A 20164-nucleotide genomic window follows, 5' to 3' on the forward strand; every position below is an offset into this window, starting at 1 on the left:
CAAGGATAGAGATTACAGCCCTTTCTGGACTTGTTTCTCCCACGGTGTTACGAACTCCTTGGAATCGAGGACCAGGTCCTCAGTCACAGGCTGGCGAGGAGTATTGTACATCTGCTGTGGCGGTGCTTGGAAAATACGGGTGTGAGCCCCAAGAGTCACCTTCCCTCCCTTGTCTACCAAGAGGCATCAATGTGTAACTCAGTGGTTTGAGGGGCGAATATGTATTGTTGGGAAAAAGAGGTAGAGGACAGCACCCTTCTACTCTGGGAGCCTGTCATGAGGGATCTGCCCGGAGCCGCTGGCTCAGCTTTGCCTCTCCCAGCCTGGTGCTGTGCCTCACAAGTCAGAGGTCCCTTGTTGAAGTGTGACTGCCAGGGCCGATGGCCACCCCTGTTTTCTAGGTCGGTTCTCCCCATCAGCTCCCTCAGAAGAGGGTGCTCAGGCCCCAGCACCAAGGGTCTCCTGGAGGCTCCCCGGAGCTTGGGGTGCCATGGCCCCTTTAAGATGGGCCCCACATGCACCGCTGTTGGCGGCCCTGCCTCCTGTCCGCCTCCTTCCTCCAGCCTCACAGCCACAGGAGGATTTCTCAGCAGAGGAAAAATTCCCCCCTCCCCCCTCCCTTTAATGCCCGGGGCCCTTCACTTCCATAATTCTTCATTTTCCAGCCTTGAACGTAAGCCAGACACATCTGTCTGGCCATATGCGTGAACCCTGGAGTCTGTGCCGAGGTGGCTGTAAAACAGGGCCGGTGAAGGCCCTTCTGGGAGAGCGCGCACATGTGTGTGCCCTCGGGCCATTGGCTCCCTGCCCAGAACCACGGGGGCTTCAGCGCTCCAAACCCATGTTAACCTTTTCTTATTTGTCCTCTTTTTGAAAAATCCCAAGGAAAAGGTAGAAATTGTCCTGGGAGTGGGGGAGGCTCCAAGCTCTAGAGGCCATTATTGTTGGCAGGTACCTGGGCCACACTAATACAATAAGGAAGAAAGCAGCATCGGGTGGACTGTAAATTACACTGCTCTGAACTCCGTCGGTCTCGGGGGGTGTTAACCGAGAGGTGTAAGGCAAGTCCCCAGGTCCCAGCGCCTTTTACAGATGCAGCAAAACAGGAACCACACATGTTTGGGGAAGGGGATATGAAGATGGGGTTGGAAAAAGTCCTCCTGGCCCCCATGATGGTTGTAAAATCCGAGTGAGATCTGGGGCTATTGCCACACCACCCTCCCCCTTGCTCCCACCCAGCCCCCAGGCCCAAGCTCATCTGCGGGGCGGGGGGTGAGGCCTGGACTCCCTGCTTCCGCCGTTGCACAGAGGCTGGTGAGTGGGGCCGACTAGAGGTCAGGAAAGGGGTGTGGGGAGCTCTTGGAGCTGTGCAGCTGGAACAGCAGCCCAGGCAAGCCCCTGAATGCTGGGGGGCCAGGCCAGGCTGTGCCTCATTGCCTGTGACAACTGCAGGGCGGATGGGTCCTGCCCAACCTTTCTGGTTTCTGTGGACCTCGTGTCCCTCCCCTGGCCACTCTTGGGAGGTGTCCAGAAACCAGAGAGAGTCCGTGGTTTGTCTGGGAAATTGGTCAGAAGTGCTTCATTCCTGCCCAGGCCCCTGGGCCAGCAGTCACTGAAACTCTTCTCAGGCGTGAGGTGGGGCCTCCTGGCACCTCCTGCTGGCCCTGTGATTCTCTGCTGCCCCCCCCCCCCCAGTGGCTGCCTCCTTGCTGCCTCCAGGAGGCTTTGCTGTGATTCGTGCTGCTGTCGGGCGGGGTCAGGTTTCCTGAGCGGTTGCAAACATCCCACCTGAAACATAACAGGCTCTTCCTCTGGCCACAGCTATTGTTCCCTCGGCATTATGGCCATAGTCTTGCTCTGTAGCCAGCAATGACATGTGTTCTGAAAATAGCTGCGCGCTCCTGTCCCCTTCCCGCCCACCCACCCCTCCTGAAGATGCAGTCACTCCTTTGTGGTGGCCCCAGGAGTGTTACTCTAAATATAGCTGCAGCCCATTCACATTGCCACCCAGCTGGGAGGTGGGGGGGACATTGTGGAACAATGGGGCATCCACAGAGCCCCCCACACCTGTATGGAAGCTAGCGGAAGGCAGACACTCAGCCCTGGCTCCTAACTGTCGGAGGCAGGGTGGGAGCCAGCGCACTACCAGGCCAGGGGCACGTCCACGCCAGGGCAGGAAAGCACATCAGTCTGCCGAGCCCTCCAGTGTCCCTGCAGGCTTTGGGGCGAGGCCTCCGGCTGGCTCTAGCCACTCCCACCTCCCTGGCTCCAGCAGCATCCACAAGGTCCTGTCCTCCCTCAAAACGCCTGGGACACCCTGAGGCTGTCTGGAGTTAGCTCAGAGGGGCCATGCTTAGCCCTTCCCCACTCCCTCAAAACACCCCCCCCCCCATTGGAAAAGGAGCCCCTTCTTTGGCTTCTCAGAGCAAGAGTTATCAGATCAAATTCTGTCAGATTGTCTTTCAACTCTGAGCTTGTTGAGCTATGGGGAACATGGAGCTATACAGTACAACACGAGAAGGTCGTCTAACAAGAACTAACAAACCCGTCGTTACAATGACAGCTTTTCGAAAGGAAGCAAGTCAGCGCTAAGCTCTGTGGTACTGACTTGGGCCATCCAGAGAAGGCCCCTGAGCTGCAGTCCTGCCGTTAGCGATCCATACCAAGTAGAGATGCTAACCCCTCTCCCTGGGAAACTGGCACTGGGCCCCGCTTCCCCCACACCCGCAGAGGTGCTACCTGCCACCTTGGTTTCTGCTGGCCCAAGAAGGAACTGGTGATCTCACCAAGGATTTCTGGTTTTTAATTTCATTTCCATTGCATGCATGTGCATGCGCGTGCACGCACACACACTTCCACATAGCTTAATACATACACTCTTCTGTGACTCTTGTAATGGAAATCAGTGGTCCTCTGCCTCCTCTCTCCTCATCCCACGCTCCGCTCCCTGGGGGTTTCCCATATGCCCTGTCTAACTCCAGGGTTGATGGAGGGTAAAAAGTGGACTTGGACAGGAAGAAAGGAGACTGATATTTGCTCAGGCACTGTGCTAGGTGTTCTCACATGTAAGGAGCACATTGGTTATGAAGCCTGTTTCGGGTAGAGACCCAAGGATGACTGGCCTGCCGAGGGAAGGAAGCTGCCACCTCCCTGCAGCCCCTCAGCAGAAGGAAATGCTTAGAAGGCCCTTTGCTGTTCCCGCTTGGCCTCGTCATCTGGGGCTCTTTAAGTTCCACAGTCGCCAGGTGAGCTCACTGCAGTGTCTTCCTTTGTCATTCCCGCTTTCTCTTTCTCCGTGTTCAGCACGTCAGCATCACAAAATCCTTCCCACTGTGTGGAAGAAGGAAGGTCACCCCAACTCTACGCCTCTTTCCTGTGGACCCAAGCCGCTTGGTTTCCTTACTGAGGTTACCGTCTGGCTCCCTTCTCTCCCCTGGTTCCCCTAGCGTGCCTGAGGCCACGCTCTCGTCTCAGAGAAAGTGGCTGGCTTGGTGCCTTGAGAGACCATCCTGCTGGTGGACGTGATGTGGCGTGTGGGTCTGGCTCAGGGTGTTGGTGCCTTCCTCGGGTTCTCAGGACACCGTCCAAGGGTCACGACGGTCTGGCCATGGTGCCAGTTAAAAGGGTTACTGTGGGACTCTCCTTCCAGGTCAGCACACTTGACTCCCAGCCAAGGCCCGTCGCTCTGAATCACAGCATTCCTATGGCGCGCCCCCCCCCCCCGCCCCCACCAGAGGCTTCTGCAGCTTTTTACTCAGACAAACAAAAATAAATCTCACTACCGGCCTCTGAACTCCACAGCAGCATGCTTCCCCTTCTCCCCAAGCGTCCCACGGCTGTGAGTGGGGACTTGGCATTCTCCCCACCGACATCACTTTTTCACTCCCTGTGCATCCTGTGTCCTTCTCTCACCGTGCGACCCAGAGCTCAGAATGGGACGTGACGGCCGGCACAGGCGCCGTGCACAGCTGCCAGGAATCTGACGGGTAAAATCTGGAAAAGTTGGGAGGGCAAATGCTAAACACACACACAGCACCACTCAGAGAGGGCCGGAAACACAGACACCATGGACGAGTGCCTGTGGACTCCTGGCCTTCCTCTGTCTGCCATTCTTGCTAAGAAACAGAGCCAGACTCGTGACCCATGTGTGACATTCTCCCTCCCCCCACCTCCAGGCCCACTGGTGCCCCCAGGAGAGGGGGCAACTTTGCTTTATCTTCTGAGACTCCGTGAGGGCATGTGGGGAACAGGAAGCAGTTGTGTGGTGACTCACTGGGCAGAGCCAGGTTAAGGGAAGTTGTCTGCGGGTGTCTCTGGGACCAGCCACCCTCACACAACGTGACCCCCACCCCACCCGAGGGAATCAGAAAGGCCTCCACCTCCCTGAGAGACTGTCTGGTCTGCTCCCCTTCCTCACCCTGACGGCAGTGCAAAGCCTCGGGCAGGAAGAGCATCCCTGGGCCTGGCGGCTCTCTCTGGCTTCCGTTCTATTACCAGAGCACCCAGGGGAGCTCATTTTGTCCTCAGCTTCCATTGGCCATCCAGCTGAAGGCCTCACACCTGCTGCCAGCACTAAAAGGAGAGTGACAGGTGGTTTGAGAGGCTGGTTGTTACCACTCCGTTGGCAGTGGGAGCTTGCTGGAGGACACCAAGGCCGGGAGAGGAATGCGGAAGAGGGCGCGAGTGAGTGCCCCGCCTGCCTGAAGAAGAAAGGGCAGGGAGTTGTTCACCTGCGCAGGGACCGTTCCCTAGTCTTACGGAAGACCTAAGCCCAGCGCGTGGCTTGTCCGTCCCCGTCCCCCGGGGGATGGCCAGCAGCAGTGGTACTTCCCCTTAGTGAGGGCAGAGCAGGATGAAGACTTCGGCAGACGGGGCCTCTCCAGTCAAATTTCTCAGGCCTGCCAGCGTCCTGTGGTCTGTGCCTTCCACCAGCTGTGGTGGCGGTGGCAGCATCGCCTTACTCATAGGGAGAGGTCCCCAGCAGGTCACAGAGTAAGCCACCCCTTCATTTGAAGCCAGGCCCTTTCAGTTTTACTGTCATTGTCAGTGAAACCTGAGCAGTCTTCCTTGCTGTGACTGTTAGTGGCAGGGCCCAGCGCTGAGCCTTGGCTCAGTTGGCACGCATGTCCACTCCCCTGGCCCTCACACCTGCCAGTCTCTAGTGTGTCTGTGAGTTGCTGTGTGGTCGGAGGTTGTGGGAGGGTGAAGCAGAGTTGCTGCCTGCTAACCTGACCCTGGTCAGGTTTGTCTTGGTGTCTCTGGCTCAGTGAGTCGGTCCCTCTTGGCTCTGGTCCCTCAAAGAGCATGTAGCCCAGGAGCACCCACATTCCGTAATGCTGAACATACCCAGAGCTCTCTGGAAGGGCTCTGTCAGACGGGAAGATTGGACTTCTGCAGATGTGCCTGGAGCTTCCTGCAAGACACAAAAATCAGAAAGGCTAATGTGTGTGAGGCCACGCGCTTTGCAGAACGTGTTCAGACCCTGGGGCTCCGTGAAGTGGGTTGTAAGTGGCACTTGGAAGGCCCGCTGACTCGGTGTAAAAAAGTGACTAGGATAGCAAATCCTTGGTCCACAGACATCACTGCTTAGGAAGAGGCCAGGCAAACAAGTGAGCTGATTCAGAGTCAGTGTCGCTCAGTAAGTAAGAGTGTAGACGCACAGGTTGTGGCAAAGGAGCAAAGCAGAACCAGCGTTTGGGAACCACTGTTGATCAAGGGAAAGGAGGCCACGATTGTGATCAGTCTCTAGGGGTTGCTCTTTGCAAACACGTGAGCTGGGCCTTCACTCATCAACACCAGTGGATCCCAGCTGCTGGAGGAGACTGTCGGTATTTATTCGTTGTCAGCATCACTGTTTCTGTGCAGCCTTTAAGCTTAACTTTTTCTTTTTTCTTTTAAGTTACACAGTAAATTGACATATCAAATTCTGTTTGTGATATGCATACATGTCTGTGTTGCTGCCCATGTGAACCACTTTCATGTCATCCAAGGAGCCCAGCTTGTCCTGGGTTGGTCTTTAACCCCAGGGCCAACTATTAGACACTGTCTCTGGCCCTTCCACCGTTTCAGGCTGGCTATTCGTCCCTCTTGCTTGGGCCATTTGGTCTGTTGGTCTTTGCTGCACTACTCTGCTTGCACTACTCTGACGGGTGTGTTGTTCATCGGGGCAGGATGCTGACACACAGTGGAGGTAGGCCTGGCCCTCCTGCTTACTGGCTCACTCTCTAGTCTGTGTCCCTGCAGGCTGTCCTGGAGGACCAGAGTCAGATGAGGCAGATGGAGCTCGAAATCAGACCCTTGTTCCTCGTCCCAGACACCAACGGCTTCATTGACCACCTGGCCAGTCTGGCACAGCTGCTGGAGAGCAGGAAGTACATCCTGGTGGTGCCCCTCATCGGTGAGTCAGGCGGGAAGGCCAGAGCGGCCTGCACGTGCGCGGCACCCTCCACACTCATACCCCTCGGCCTGAGCCAGGCAGGCAGAGCCCTGCTGTGTGTGTGAGAGACAGGATTTGCAGGGAAGTAGGGAATGTGTGGGGCAAGGAAAACTGTTTAATAATCAAAGCGGTTCAGATTATGATGGCTGATCCATGGCTTACACTGCTTTGAGCAAATGAACCCCTGTGTCCCAGCAACCAGAGTCTGCATGAACCCAGCCCTTGTTTTTAGCCTTATAAAGCGTGCAGTAAAACAGCAAAGCTGGTTCCCGTTATTGGTAAACACTCGGCCCTGGCAGATAACGGCGGTGCTGCTGGGTGGTCTGGCAGGGAGGCTGGGAGGATTTTGAAGTGGTTAGATGCCTTTGGTCTGATTGTCTTGTAGTTTTTCATGACCGTTCTGTTGGTTCGAGGTAGCATTCTGGCCAGTGTCACCCGGAGGCCAGACCGACGGGGACCCTCCAGAGCAAGCCCTCAGCTCCTGCCTTTGATTCCTGTCAGGTCAAAGGCTGCTAGTCCAGGGTCAGCATCTCAGTGTCCAGTCTTCTCGCCATCACTCTTTGGCCCACAGAACCCAGACGGGCCTCCCAGATTTCTGACTCTGGGGGTGGGAGCTGGGGTCTGTGAAGATCTTGAGTTCCCGGGCCCCCTGGTAAGGGTCAGCCTCTGGACCTGGGTGCTGTTTGTACAGCTTATAGAGCTGATGACTTCCCTGTGGGGAAAAGGTTCTGGTAGATGATTGGGAACCCAAGCTTGGAATGTCCCCCTCTCAGCAGCCACTAGGGACAAGCTTGGGAGCTCTGTCCTCAGGAAAAGCTGCCAAACTGGCAGTCAGCCTGCCAAGCCACCTCTGACATTCCATGCCAAGATGTTCCATTGGGCCTTCCCTCCCAGTCCCAAGTGTCTTAATGCCAGATGGGGGTGGAAACAAAGGGCAGGAAACATCCGCCCCTGCAGAGGCTGCAGAACCCTGGGGGGTTGTGGGAAACACGTTAGCACCACCTGAGAATGTTGGCACTGAAGCAGCCCTCCTCCCTGCCTCCACCCTCCCCGTCTTCCTTCCCCCTCCCCATGTGGCCTGGCCAGAACCTCTGAAACCCAGGCCCTGAGACCTGAGGGAGGGCTTTGTGTTCTTTAGAAGTAGAGCAACTTCTGTCACCAGGGAAGGACAAGGGCAGCAAGACCATCAGGTTGTCTCTGGCTCCCCTCTTGCCACTCCAGGTGTGAGGGTGAAGTGGCTTCCACCTCTGACCCACGGATCTAGAGGCACAGTGCTCTGGGTTCCCGTTGGCCTCCACTACCCTGGAGAGTTTCAAGGAGGAAAGTGAAAACGTCACCGCTGAGGGAGTTTGTTCAGGAGTCTGAGACACCATCCCTGCCTGGAAAAGTCCTCGGTCACCAGCCCAGAAGCGCCTCACTGTGTCCTCCTGTGTTCTCAGGAGCCAGCAAGTCCCAGAGGTGTAGCCCTGGCTCTGGGAGCCCTTGTGCTCCGCCGGGGAAAGCCATATTTGCTGGGGCTGGAGCCTTCTCCCGCTGGGTAGACCCGAGGGACCCCTGTTCACTAATGCTTTGCGTAGTGGCTTCATGCCCCCTGCCCTGAGCAGCAAAGGGTTAGCCTGCAGCTTTCCCTGTCGGTCCTTCTGCTCTTTAACCTGCCCTGTGCTCCTCGGGACTGACCCCAGCACCAAGAAGGCCTGCCTGGTGCAGAAGCACAAACACACTTCCCCTTTGAAGCCTGTTTAGCTTGGAAGCAGGAAAGCAGATTTTGGGGTGGAATACCAGTTTTTCCTGTTTGATGTTCAGTTTGCTACACCCTCCCCGACACCCCCACCCCTACCCTCAGCCATGCATTGTACAGGGCCCGGCAGCTCTGGTTGCCGAGTGTGTGGCATCGGAGTGAGTGAATGAGTTTATTCCCTCTTGGACCCTCTCCAGAAAGCCTCTGAATACCCAGACAGTGAGTGCCAGGCTACCATGGAGAGCATGCTTCTGCCGACTCCTCAGCCATGAATCACTGCACTGAGGAGAGGCCTTAGACCCCAAACTCTCCCAGAGCCCCCAAGGAGTGCATAGTTCCCACTTGACCTCAGACTTTTGGCTGGAATTTTGGAAAGAATCTTCACCAGAAATGAAGTTACATCCCAGACACATAGGCAGGCAGCAGACACACAGCTACCCCACTACGACTACCCTTACAGTATCAGAAGAGGGGCATGTGCCCAAGGGCATGGTTTGGGGAATACTAGCGCTATTCCAGATGATCTGTGGGCACTGCTTCCCACATGGACACTTCACCAAAACTTCCCATGGGGGTGCAGAAAAGGTGACCATTAACAGTAGCCCCAAAGCCCTTCCTGGACCACTGTCATTGGGGTCCCCAGCAGATGGGGGAGAGAGACATCTTTCCCTTCAGCTGCTGCATGCTCTTGCCTCTCCCGGAGCCTGTCAGCATGATCTCAATCCTAAGGAACTCAGTAGAGGAGTCAGGTGTCTTCCTCTAGATCCAGCAACCCTAGAAAACCCCTTCTCAGTCCCCTCCTAAGAGGAGGGCAGAGCCAAGGGGAAGAAGCAGAAAGAGGAGGACACACCAAAGAGAGAGAGCCTGGTGTAGATCTTGCCCTCAAGTTTCCTGCCCGCCCCTAGGTTCAATTGAAGACACCTGTTGGGTGGGTCAGATTCTGTGGTCTCTGAAAAAGTGCCTAGAGACAAAGAAAGGCCTTGGGTGAGGGCAAATGTGATTGCTGAGGCTAAGAACTTGTCGGTTCTGTTCCTCCAGTGATCAATGAGCTCGACGGCCTGGCCAAGGGACAAGAGACGGACCACCGGGCAGGGGGCTATGCCCGCGTGGTACAGGAAAAGGCCCGAAAATCCATTGAGTTCCTAGAGCGACGGTTCGAGAGTCGGGACTCTTGCCTTAGGGCACTGACCAGCCGTGGCAACGAACTCGAATCCATCGCCTTCCGCAGCGAGGACATCACTGGCCAGCTGGTAAGGCACCCCCCCCCCCCCGCCCAGTGCCAGGGGAGAGCCCTAGTCAGCCTTTAGAATACAGGGTCTGTCAGCTTCAGAGTCGAATAGAAGGCAATCCTTGTCCTCCAGATCCCTGGTGGCCCTGAGTAGACCCAGCTAAGCAGGGCTCGGTGGAGGGTGGGAGATGCTTTGGGATGTGGCCTCCCCAGAGGCACAGAGGCAGCGAATACCTCTGGCTTCTCCACCCAGAGTCCCTTCTGCCCACTTCTCACACTGCCTTCCTCTAGGGCAACAACGATGACCTGATCCTCTCCTGCTGCCTCCACTACTGCAAAGACAGGGCGAAGGACTTCATGCCTGCCAACAAAGGTAGGCGTCACAGCTGCCTGGGCAGCATCTGCCTTGGCATCGTCCTCCCCGCCCTCCACCCTAGAGCAGGACTTTCTCCTGACTAACGTGGGAAGTCTGAAGGATGCGAAGCTGAGGCCAACAAGGGGCCAAATCTCCCCAGCCCCCTACCAAGGACTGTCTGCTGCTGGGCCAACTAGCTCCGAGCCCAACCCAGAGACCCAGCCTGTGTTTCTGCGACAGCGCGGACTGCCCTCTGTGAGTCAGTGGGGCTTCCTTTAGCCATGGTCTCCTGAGCCAACCCTCTGCCTCCCTGAGGAGAATACCCAGGGTCCCTCAGCCCCTCTCTGGATGCTGACTCGCATTAGCCTAGGGGAGAGGCACGTCCCTAGCAAATGGTGGGGCCATCCTTCCTGGACTGTACTTGATGAGCTGCCGCTGCTCTTGGCTAACTGGAGTTGGAGAGGTGAGAGTGGGGCCTGAGCAGCTCTCCCCACCCTGCCCCTCCCTGCCCCACTAGTTTTTAAGACTAGTTTTTTGGTAGCCCTACTGGGACTCCCTTCCCAGGTGAAGTGCCTGACCCCTCACCCTCGAACTTGCCCTGTGCGATCCCTGAGGCTCAGATGTAGTCCGCTTTGGGATCCCAGAATTCTGGCACTTCTTCAGGGAAGGGAGTTCCTAGTGTCTTGTAGCTCAGAGTCATCCGTGGTGCTGGTCAGTCTCCAGTTCAGGTCTGCTTATGTGTGGAGTCTTCCCAGTTTGCTTTCATCTAGCCTCCCCTCTCTCTTCATTTGGTTCTCCTAGTTGTAGCTGTCAGACAGGAAGAGTGTCTTGCCCCTTGCCTCACCCACACTAGAGCAGCCCCTCACGCTGCCTGAGCCTCTGGTGGCTGTTCATCAGAGGGGTGCAGCCATGCCCAGGTTCCCCAACTCAGTAAAGAGTTAGGAGGGGAAGGCAGGGGAGAGTGCATTGTAAATGTCATCGCCCCCAAAATGAAGGCTTTCTGCTTGTGCCAGTACAGCCAACTCTGAGACACACTGTCTTGAGTACAACAAATGTGGCATGGGGTGAAAAGGTGTGAGGGTGCACACAGATACCCGGGGCCCATTTCACAGGGCTGCACCCCCTGCCCGCAGGCAGGCCTGACTCGGGCTCTCCCAGTGTCTAGAGGCAGCCTGGCAGTGCTTGATGGGTCCTGTGGCCAGGGCAGCCGCCTGGTGGGGAGAGGTGGACAGGGCTCCAAAAGGCCTTGTTGGGAAGTGTGGTTAGGAGCCTGCCGTAGCCCCACCCGAGCCTCAGAGCAGTTTCTTTCTGAGCAGAGATGTGTTTGGACTGTGGCCTTACTGATCGCCCCACCCCCACTTTACCCCAAACAGCCTACAGGGACCCATTGCCATCCTGGGGACCACCCCTATCAGAATTACATCAGCAACAGCTAGTGTAATCAAACCCCATTTGTCAGTGTAAATTCTTAGCAGATTAACGTGTCAGATTCACAGAGAAACCGTCACCAAATGTTTATGTGTAAACGATGTTGAATTTTAAAATCATGTGGATTATGGCGGATGGGGCCTGACAAGATGACAGTCTCTGGTTTCTAACAAAGTGAAGTTACCAGTGTCAAAACAGAGGATGTTTATTGTTGAAAATGTCTCACGTATCCACAGAAACCCCTGCAGACCCCTGCCAGCAACACCAGCCCTCAGCTGGCTGACCTAAGGCCTGGGGCCCCCCAGCTTCGAGTTCCAGGGCAGAACTGGTGAGGCTGCATCCAGGCACGGGCAGCCAGCTGGGAGACCCACATGCCACCTCAGCAACACTCACACCCCTGAGGAGCCAGCTTAGACTCAAGTGGCCTCATAGCATCCCCATGGTGGCCCATGGCCTCCCTTCTCTTCCTGTCTGCCCACCCCAGCTCCTTGCCTCTTCCCATCACACCACCTCCCCGCCTCCCACCTCTCACCACCATCAGCACCAGGGGCCACCCCTCCAAGGCTGACAGCCAGTTTGCAGCCTCCCCGCCCGGAGCTGGCAAACCGAAAACTGTTCAGGGCAGGGCTGGCTTTCTGTAGCCCGCCAGTCCCGCCAGCCCACACAGCCAGTGCCACCACAGGACACTTCCTGCACCTCACTGTTGGCCAGACCGCCAGCAGGAAGCAGGCAGCCCTACCACTGAGGAGTGGGCCTGTCACCCAACTGGGCTTGCCAAGGGTAGAGGTGTCGTTTACATGATACTGGCCCTGGTTTAAATTCTCTCAAATACATTGGATCTAGGAAAGATCATGCTAAAAACAGGCATCTTAACGCAAACGAAGGCTGTCTGTCTATGTCGTCGTAGAAAGATCTTAAAACATATAGCTTGAATAAGTAAACATAGCATATAGTTAGAATAAGTCAACTTAGCTAACATGAGCCCAGTGTTGTGAGGGGGGAGCAAACTTAAGTACGAAAACTTGCAAGTTTGCACAGGAAAATCTGGAAGAAAACACATCTAGGTATGTGTATGGGGCAGAGCAAGACGGATGCCTGAAGGAAGAGTTTGAGGAGGTTGACCCAGACTTGACATTCTTTTTCAGTTTTCTGCGTGGCTAGAGATGTGCACCCTGTACATAGATGACCCCTGTGCACATAGCCTCAGGGCTACCTGGACACCACTGCACTACCCAGGGACTCCATTGAGCCCCCTCGCCCATCAGGGTTCCCTCGAGTTGACCCCTCCCCCCATATGCCTTTCTCATCTATCATTCGTTTCCTTTCTCTTGATACCGTAAGTCTCGGCCCACTGACCTCGGAGGGACAGGGTGTGCAGAGGGTCCTGGCACAGCCCCGCAGTCTGAAGGAACAGAAGGCAAGGGGCTCCTGCTCCCCTCCCCTCACAATCCTGGGAGTGCCAGTCCATTGGGCCCCTCTCAGCCAGTGAGGGGAGAGAGAGGCCAGGCAAGAGAAAGGACCTGGGAGCCCTCAGTCAGTCACCGGAGCACCTTCCCTGGCAGTGCTTCTGCACCTGCTTCTCCCTGTTGAAGCCCTTCTGCTCTTTGTGCCAACAGAGGAGCCCATCCGGCTACTGCGGGAGGTGGTGCTGCTGACCGATGACCGAAACCTCCGTGTGAAGGCGCTGACAAGGAATGTGCCTGTTCGAGACATCCCAGCCTTCCTCACATGGGCCCAGGTGGGCTGAGGGGGTCACTTCGGGGCCTGTCCCCACGGAGCCATTCCTGAAAGGCCACCAGGCACCCAGTGTAGCATATGGAAGATGCCCACGTGCCTGAGCCACCAGTCCACCCAGACAATAAACCATCCTCTTCCAACCCACGCCGTGGCCGTGCTGTGGCGGAGCTGCTCCTCACAGAGCCCCTCCCAAGGGCCGGGCGGAAGCTGCTGGGACCCTCCTGGGCTGCCAAGATTTAGCAGGGAGGTGGCTGGCTGCAGCGACAGCAGGTGGACGAGCCGGATGGGCCACCATGCTGGCAGCCTTTTCCTCCCCCTGTATAGTTCGAGGGTTGGGGGAAGACCATCTCACCCCAGAGACTTAGCCCCCTTCTCAGACAGAGATGGGGCAGAGAGCTAAGCAGTTCCATCAGATGCAGGTGAAACCACAGATCCCTTGACCCTTCAGCACCCGGTCCTGAGTCTGTGTCCCAGAGGCTGCAGCTGCTCCGTGAAGAGTGTGCTTAGTGGACGGCTCCATCTCCTTGGGCCAGGAGGCCCCTGTGCCCTGCAGTTGGGTCCTGCACACCTCTGCCCCCATCCCTCACAACCGGTCTGCCCTATTTCTTCCTGCCCTTACCCCATGGCTCGGTATCCTCAGCTGCTTGCTTTCCCCGGAGATGGTCGTGGATCTAGAAGAAGGGACATCTGCTCTCAGGCCCACATTGCCGGATGGCCCTCACCCATCCCTCTCCACACTTGGGCCTTTTTACTACAGTTCTCGCTGTAATTCCCCAGTCTTCTCAGCTCTTCCCTCTCTTCTTGTCTTCCCCCTCCCTTCCTTCCAGCCCCCCTCATCTAGTTGACGCCCCCAGTTTCCTAGCTTCCTCCCCCACTGGTCCTTGCCCTGCTGCTCTCACTCTGAACCCCCCTCCACTAGTACCCTTGCAGGAGCTGAATAAAGATTTCCTTCCCAGGCCCCTGGGCTGAGAAACTGCCACGCTCCACTCGGCGGCCCAGTCTAATGGTAGGTGGGCCTGTGCGTGAGACAAGCATTGCCCCTGGAGTGTGCACCCTTTCTATTTTCGCTTTCTCAACTTTCCAAAAGAACTGACCCAAGGCCTTTGGCCTATGAGTTTTCTTTCAGTTGCCCACCTCGCTGACACCCAGGTTCCGAGTCTCACTTGGGAGGCTTTCCACGGCGAATGACCCCTTGTAACACAGGGTCAGAGACAAAGGGGGTTTGAGGAGGACCCGGGAAGAAACATGGCTGGAACCATTCGAGGGGTGCCCCCAAGTCCCTGTCTGACTGTACAGCTACCCAGATCCTGGGAGCAAGGTGAGCCCCCCCCTGGGGCCCAACAGGAAGCCAGCAGGAATAGGACTGTTGAGACCCGAGGCCCACCAAGGGAGCACACAAGTCCCCCAGGGTCTCCGAAGACTGGCCTCTCCCCTTGAGATCTTCGCCACTAGATGAAGGCCGATGGCCCAGTGGGTGGGAGACCCATCTACTTTCTGCCCTGTTGGCAGCACTGGTTTTCTTAATAAATTTTCAGTTCTGAAACAAACCACCCTCTCGCTGATCTGTGTCGGGCGGGGGGGGGGGGGGGGGAGGTCCAAGGCTCTGCACCTGTGCAAGGGCAGCCCCTTCCGGGGCTCCCCACCCCACCAAGGAGCCCTGGTGGTGCTCTTGGGTGAGACGGGGCTGCTAACCGCAAACCAGGTTCAAACCCACCGGCCACTCCTTGGAAGAAAGATGAAGCCTTAAGGATACACGCCCTGCAAAACCCTTCCCAGGGCTGCTGAGCAGGAATGGACTCAATGGCAGTGGGTTTGCTGCCCACCCAGGTCCTGTGCAGAGGCAGAAGAGAGCCACAGGGGCCGTGGTCCTTGGTTACTGCTTTATTGCTGTTTGGTTGAGTATAGAAAATGGAAGCGGCTCTAGAAGAGCCTGTGTACAAAGTAGAAAATATACAAACCCAAAGGAGGGAGGGGAAAGGGAGCTAAAGAGACCGCGTTCCAGCCCAGCCCAGCCTGGGCTCGGGGTGGGGAGCCGCCGGGGTGCATGCAATAAATATGGTCCGGGGCCCTAGGGGAAGGGGGCACCGTGGGAATGGGAGGCCGGGTGCAGAACTCCCTGCCCTTGGTGGTTGGGAAGGGGAGGTTTGGCCCTGGGGCTAGTGCCACTTGTGCAAAATGAATTTCACATTATCAGTCCCGAGGCAGGTGGGGGCGGGGGCGGGGCGCCCTCCGGCCGGCTCAGTCCCCTCCACACCCCCAGCTATGCCCTGACACTCCGACCCCAGCAGGCAGATTCACAGTGAGAATGGGTGTGGTCGCAAGGGCCGGAGGTAGGGCTGGGAGCGACCCAACAGTGACATCCCTTCCCCCCAAGAGCAGCACAGAGCCTGGGGAGGGGCCAACGAGCCACAGGAAGAGGCAACGGACGTGGGGCCGGGGTCTCCTTTGGTCAAAGCTGATATCAAAAATATAACTCTCCCTCTCCCCATCCCACTCCCGACCCGGGGTCTTTCCCCCACCCCCACCCCTGGGCAAAGGCACAAAGCAGTGAGGCCCGCCGTCATCGGCGGGAGGGCCTGCTGGCTCCCTGCCGGCCGCCGCTCCCTGGGGGCGACAAGGCGGGTGGCGCAGGCCACTCTAGGTGGGAGAGAAACGGTCGATGGTCCGGCCGTCGGGCCCGGCGGCCAGGTGCGCGCCCTGGCTGAGCACCTCGGCCGCCTTGTCTGGACTGAGGCCCAGCTCGGCGGTGAACTTGGCCAGCGGGTAGAGGCTCTCGAGCGCCACCTTGGGGTCGTGCAGGAAGTGCGTGGTCTGCGCCAGCAGCTCGGCTGCCGCCGCCTTGTCCTGCTGCTTCAGGCTCAGTTGTTCGGCCGTGAGGCGGGCCACGGCGAAGACGCCGTCGGGGAAGTCGAGCTTGCCCTTGCCGTCGGGGCCCGGGACGCCGGGCAGCGCCCCGAGGCTCGCCAGAGCCCCCGCCGCGCCCGCCGCGCCGCCCACGGCGTGCATCTTCATGTGGCTGATGAGGTTGCGTTGCTGCGCGAACTTGCCGCCGCACACCTGGCACTCGTAGGGCTTCTCTCCCGAGTGGATGCGCATGTGCTCCGTGAGGCGGTACTGGCGCGTGAAGCGCATGCCGCACGCGTCGCACGCAAAGGGCTTGAGGCCCAGGTGGCTGCGCATGTGGCGCGTCATGGTCCCGCGCTGCGTGAACTTCTTCCCGCAGATCGAGCAAGGATAGGGCCGGGTCAGCCAGTGTGTCTTCTCGTGCTGCCGCAACGTGGCGGGGTCCTTGTAGCTCTTGTCGCAGGACGCGCAGCGGTACGGCCGCAGCAGCTCGCCCAGGCCGCCCGGCGTCCCACCCACCTTGTCCCCGCCGCCACCGAAAGGGGGCCCTAGGCCAGCGGCCCCGGCCGCCACCTCTGCCGCCTCGGCCCGGCCGTACAGCGCCTCCTCCTCCACGTGCGCCTCCACGTGCGCATTGAGCTGCTCCGAGCTGGGGAAGCCCTTGCCGCACGGGATGCACACGTACAGGTTGTCCCCGAAGCTCTCCGGCTCGCCGTACGCCAGGTGCGGGCACGGGTAGCCCTCCAGGTGGCCGCCGGTCGGGCTAGGGTCCTCGCTGCTGCCGGTCTCCTCGCTGCTGCTCTTGTAGTCGTCGCCGTCGCCGGCTCCGCCCGGCCCGTCCAGGCTCCCGGGATAGCGCGGTGGCGGTGCCAGGCCGAGCTGGGGGCCCCCGGGGGAGAGGGCAGGGTCCCCGCCGCGCTCCTCGCAGCGCTCGCCGGGGGAGCCGCGCTCCCTGACCAGCTCGTCGCCGTAGCTGCCCAGGCCTGGCTCGTGCTTCATCCAGCGATAGAGAAGGCTGGGCCCGTCGGGGCGCCCCGGGGGGAGCTCGGGGCCCGGGCTGCCGCTGCCGCCGCGGAACGGGTCCGGGGGCGCTGCGGCCTCCTCCAGCTTCTGGAAGGGCAGCGGCGGCAGCGGCGGCAGGACGAGAGGCGGCTCCTTGTAGGCGGCGGGGCCGGCGCCGGGAGGGCTGTCCTGGCGCGGGGGCAGCTCGCGCTCGCCCAGGGGCCGCTCGGGGACCGCGGAGCCCGGCGGGCTCTTCTTGGACAGGTCCAGGCCGCAGAGCGGGGAGCAGCGGCGCTCCGGGACGCAGAGCGCGGCGGCCGGGCCAGGCGCCGAGGCGTACAGCTCCGCGCAGTGCGTGTTCACCGCGACCTCGGGGCCCGACGGCGGCTCGGCGGCGGGGGGCGGCGGCGGCCCGGCGGGGGATGAGTAGCAGGTCTGGATGACGGGCGTGGCGGCGCGCAGGCCCCGGCCGGGCCGGCTGTAGGGCGTGTAGCCGCCGCCGCCGCCCCGCAGGTGGCAGTACTTGCCATGCCGCTTGAGGCGCTTCTTGCACAGCGCCACGAGGTCGGGGATCTGCAGGTAGCTGGCAGCAGCCAGCACGGCGCCCAGGCTCGGCTCGGTCCCCGGAGCCACGGCCGCCGCTGCCTCCTCGCCGTCGGCCAGGCGGCCGGTGTAGATGAAGTCCAGCACCAGGCGGAACACGGCTGGGCTCACCATGTCATGGTCCAGGTTGAGCAGGTTGTCATGCACCACCAGGGACTTGAGGTAGGCGCTGCTGGCCGCCAGCACGTTCTTGTGCGCGCGGAAGAGGGCGTTCTGCACCACGATGATCACGTCGCACAAGAAGCCCTTGGTGCGCTGGTTGTTGAGCTGCAATAGCAGCTGCCTCGAGTGGCCTGGCGCCTCCATCGTGTCCAGCATCGTCTGCCCAGCACAACCTCCTGCGGGGACACACAGCAGCCGGGTCAGAGGCGCGCTGCGCCCTCGCCTTCGCTACCCAGCCCAGCGATTCTCCCTTCCTCTTCCTCTGCCCTTCAGCTGGGCCAGGGGCCTGGAGCACCGGGGCCTGGGCACTGGCAGAGAGGCGCGGCGGCCTCTGGGAGCAGGAGCCTGGGCCCAAAGGCCAAGCTAGAGGAAAGAGTTGCCACCGGCGGAGAGGAGGCCAGGCTGGCCTGCACATCCCAGGCCCAGACGCCAGTGGGCACAGGAGCTGGGCTGGGGGGCTTTCGAGGAGAAAACTGGGGTGAAAGGACGAAGTGACCCTTTCTGAGCCAGTTACCCCGTTTGAGGGAAATATCCGCTTGAGGAAAATTCATTCAGGGCCAAGAAGTTTGCCCAAGATGGGAGAAAGGGAGGCGAGTAGGAAGCGCCTCCCGCCTCGGGAGAAGTTGCCCCAGGAGCAGGGAAGTAATCCAGAGGAGGGGAGCGCGGTGCCCACCGAGGCGCCACCCTGGCCTAGGGCTGTCAGCCCCTTGGATGGGCCCCGGGCAGCGGCCCGGCGCGGGGAGCGGAGGCAGGCAGCGGCTGCCTTGGCGGGCAGAGCGCGAAGGCCGGGCCCCGGCGCAGGGAGGGCGTTATATCGGGGCAGGAGGCTGAGGCAGGAAGCAGGTGGGGGGGAGGGGGGAGCCACGCAGCTCCCAGGGGAGGGAGGGGGCAGCGCCCCGGGCGGGCACGACGCACAGCCGGCTGCGGCCCTGACCCCGGCCTGCGCCCCACCCGCATCCCGGCCCTGGGCTCGGCCTCGGCTCTGCCTTCGCGGGCCGGGCGCCTCCCTCCCCAGCTCCCCTTGGCCCCTTCTCCCCGGGAACTGCACTGCCCAAAACTTGGGGAAAAGTTTCCCAACTTCAGGCAGGGCGGGAGGAGTCCGCCAGCCCTGGTCCCTGGACTCCCGACTTGGCTTTTCCTTTCGGCCCCCAATTTCGCCCTGGCCGTGCGGCCCGGAGGAGCCGGCCCTGAGCGCCTCTGCCCATTCTCCCGCCCCTGGACCCCGCCTGGCCCGCAGGGCCTAGCGGTCCGTTACCTGCGGTCGCAGCCCGGACGGGCTTCCCGCGGCGGTGGCCGCTCCTCGCCGGCGCCCCACCCGCCCCGCTGCCAGGCGCCGAGCTGTGCCAGGGCAGCGCCCCTGCCAGCCCCGCCCGCCGGCTCCCCTTCCCTTTCCCTCGCCTCTCCAACCCATGTGCGGGCAGAGCCGGCCCCGAGCCGCTGACCCCTCTGTGAACCCGGCGCGGAGGAGCGACCCGGCGGTCCTGATCCCTCGGAGGGGCGACCTCCTGAGCCCGAACGCCGTGAGGAGGCGCTCCCATCAGAGGATGTGCCCCGAGGCGACCGACCAGCGCGTGGGGACCGGGTGTCCCGGGTCCCCTGTCCCGCCCGGACCCCGGCCCGGGAACCCACCTGGGGGGCATGTCTGAAGCCCCGGGCCCGGCTGCCGGCGGATCCAGGGGGGACGTGGCTGCGCCGCGCTGCGCTCCGCCCGCCGGGCCCCCGGTCGGTCTGTCCTGCTGGTCCGTCCTCCCCGCGTCCTGGTCGCGTCTCAGCCCCGCCGCGCTTTCCGCACACTCTTATCTGGAGCGACCCGGGACGGCCGGCGCTGCTGCGACCATGGCGCCACCTGGTGGCCGCCTGGAGCTCTGCGCCGCTCAACCGCCATCTCCCGTTCACCTGGACCGCAGGCTCACGGATGCCGAGCTGGGCAGGGAGCCTAACGGCAGGTCCACCCTTCCAGGAAGACCCCGGCCCTACGAGCCCCCAAGCCCCAGAGTTTAGAACCGAAAGGGCAGAGGGTACATCGTTCCCATTTACATTTAGGACGGCCTGCCCACGAGGAGCGGGACTCTGGTGGCATTAGGTGATGGGAAGAAGGTTATGGAAATCCGGAGGAAAACAAGGTTTTGGAGGATACTGCTTAGACATTCCCGATTCGGAGAGACTTTTTCCATTTGGACTCCCATACCCGCCATGCCCCACACTCTCAGCCACACGGGTTAGGGATGCACACACAGTATAAACACGTTCTCACCCGGACCCCCGTGAGCATTGGCACCCTGGGCAGGGCGTGCATGTTTGCACCCGCCACTCCTGGAGCCTGGCTGGCTGCTACTCCTGGGACTACTGCTCCCTATGGCCCTTGGTGAACCTATGAAGAGGTGTCACCCAAATTTGGGGGCCCCCAGGGTGGCCCAGCATATACTCAGCGGGGACTAGCGGGACAGCGTCTCTTAGGGTCCTTCCGAAGGGATCCTCCCCCAGATTCTCTCGGGAGGGACCCCATTTAGACTAGCCTCTTTTCAACCCACAGAAACGTGACAGGTGGGCCTAAGGTCCTGCACCGTGCGCCCGAGTCCCGCTCGTGCGAGTGCACTCTTTCTGGGAGGGAGGGGACCCCTCAGCGCCACC

General features: G+C 60.1%; 2 protein-coding genes across 7 annotated transcripts in view; one reads left to right on the plus strand and one right to left on the minus strand.

Annotated features, from left to right (window-relative positions):
* The window catches only part of SMG6 (SMG6 nonsense mediated mRNA decay factor), a 270067-nt gene extending 255598 nt beyond the window's left edge, over positions 1-14469 (plus strand). For all 4 annotated transcript variants that reach the window (XM_075561194.1, XM_075561192.1, XM_075561195.1 and 1 more), the window contains 4 exons: positions 6244-6397; positions 9213-9424; positions 9694-9775; positions 12802-14469. In XM_075561194.1, the coding sequence (XP_075417309.1) occupies positions 6244-6397; positions 9213-9424; positions 9694-9775; positions 12802-12932 (579 nt within the window). In that variant the 3' untranslated portion in view covers positions 12933-14469. The remainder of the gene's footprint in view (positions 1-6243; positions 6398-9212; positions 9425-9693; positions 9776-12801) is intronic.
* A 316-nt stretch (positions 14470-14785) lies between these two features.
* Positions 14786-19328, minus strand: HIC1 (HIC ZBTB transcriptional repressor 1). 3 transcript variants are annotated; one of them, XM_075561205.1, is made up of 2 exons: positions 19163-19328; positions 14786-17709 (listed from the first exon to the last, which is right to left on the minus strand). In XM_075561205.1, the coding sequence occupies exon 2, from the start codon at positions 17687-17689 to the stop codon at positions 15560-15562; it is 2130 nt and encodes a 709-aa protein (XP_075417320.1). In that variant the 5' UTR covers positions 17690-17709; positions 19163-19328; the 3' UTR covers positions 14786-15559. The 3 variants fall into 3 exon arrangements, with proteins under 3 accessions (XP_075417320.1, XP_075417321.1, XP_075417319.1); XM_075561206.1 differs by lacking the exon at positions 19163-19328 and adding an exon at positions 18789-18866; XM_075561204.1 differs by lacking the exon at positions 19163-19328 and adding an exon at positions 18048-18506.
* Between the last annotated feature and the right edge of the window lie 836 nt (positions 19329-20164).

The sequence above is a fragment of the Tenrec ecaudatus genome, chromosome 10 (genome assembly GCF_050624435.1).
Source record: "Tenrec ecaudatus isolate mTenEca1 chromosome 10, mTenEca1.hap1, whole genome shotgun sequence".
NCBI classification, from domain to species: Eukaryota; Metazoa; Chordata; class Mammalia; order Afrosoricida; family Tenrecidae; genus Tenrec; species Tenrec ecaudatus.

Excerpts from the sequence above, each read along its gene's own strand:
- HIC1 (XM_075561204.1), bottom strand. The coding sequence starts at position 18,084 with ATGAATTTTCCTCAAGCGGATATTTCCCTCAAACGGG. Across the intron at positions 17,710-18,047 it reads GGATATTTCCCTCAAACGGG|GAGGTTGTGCTGGGCAGACG; the intron begins GTAACTGGCTCA and ends GTGTCCCCGCAG.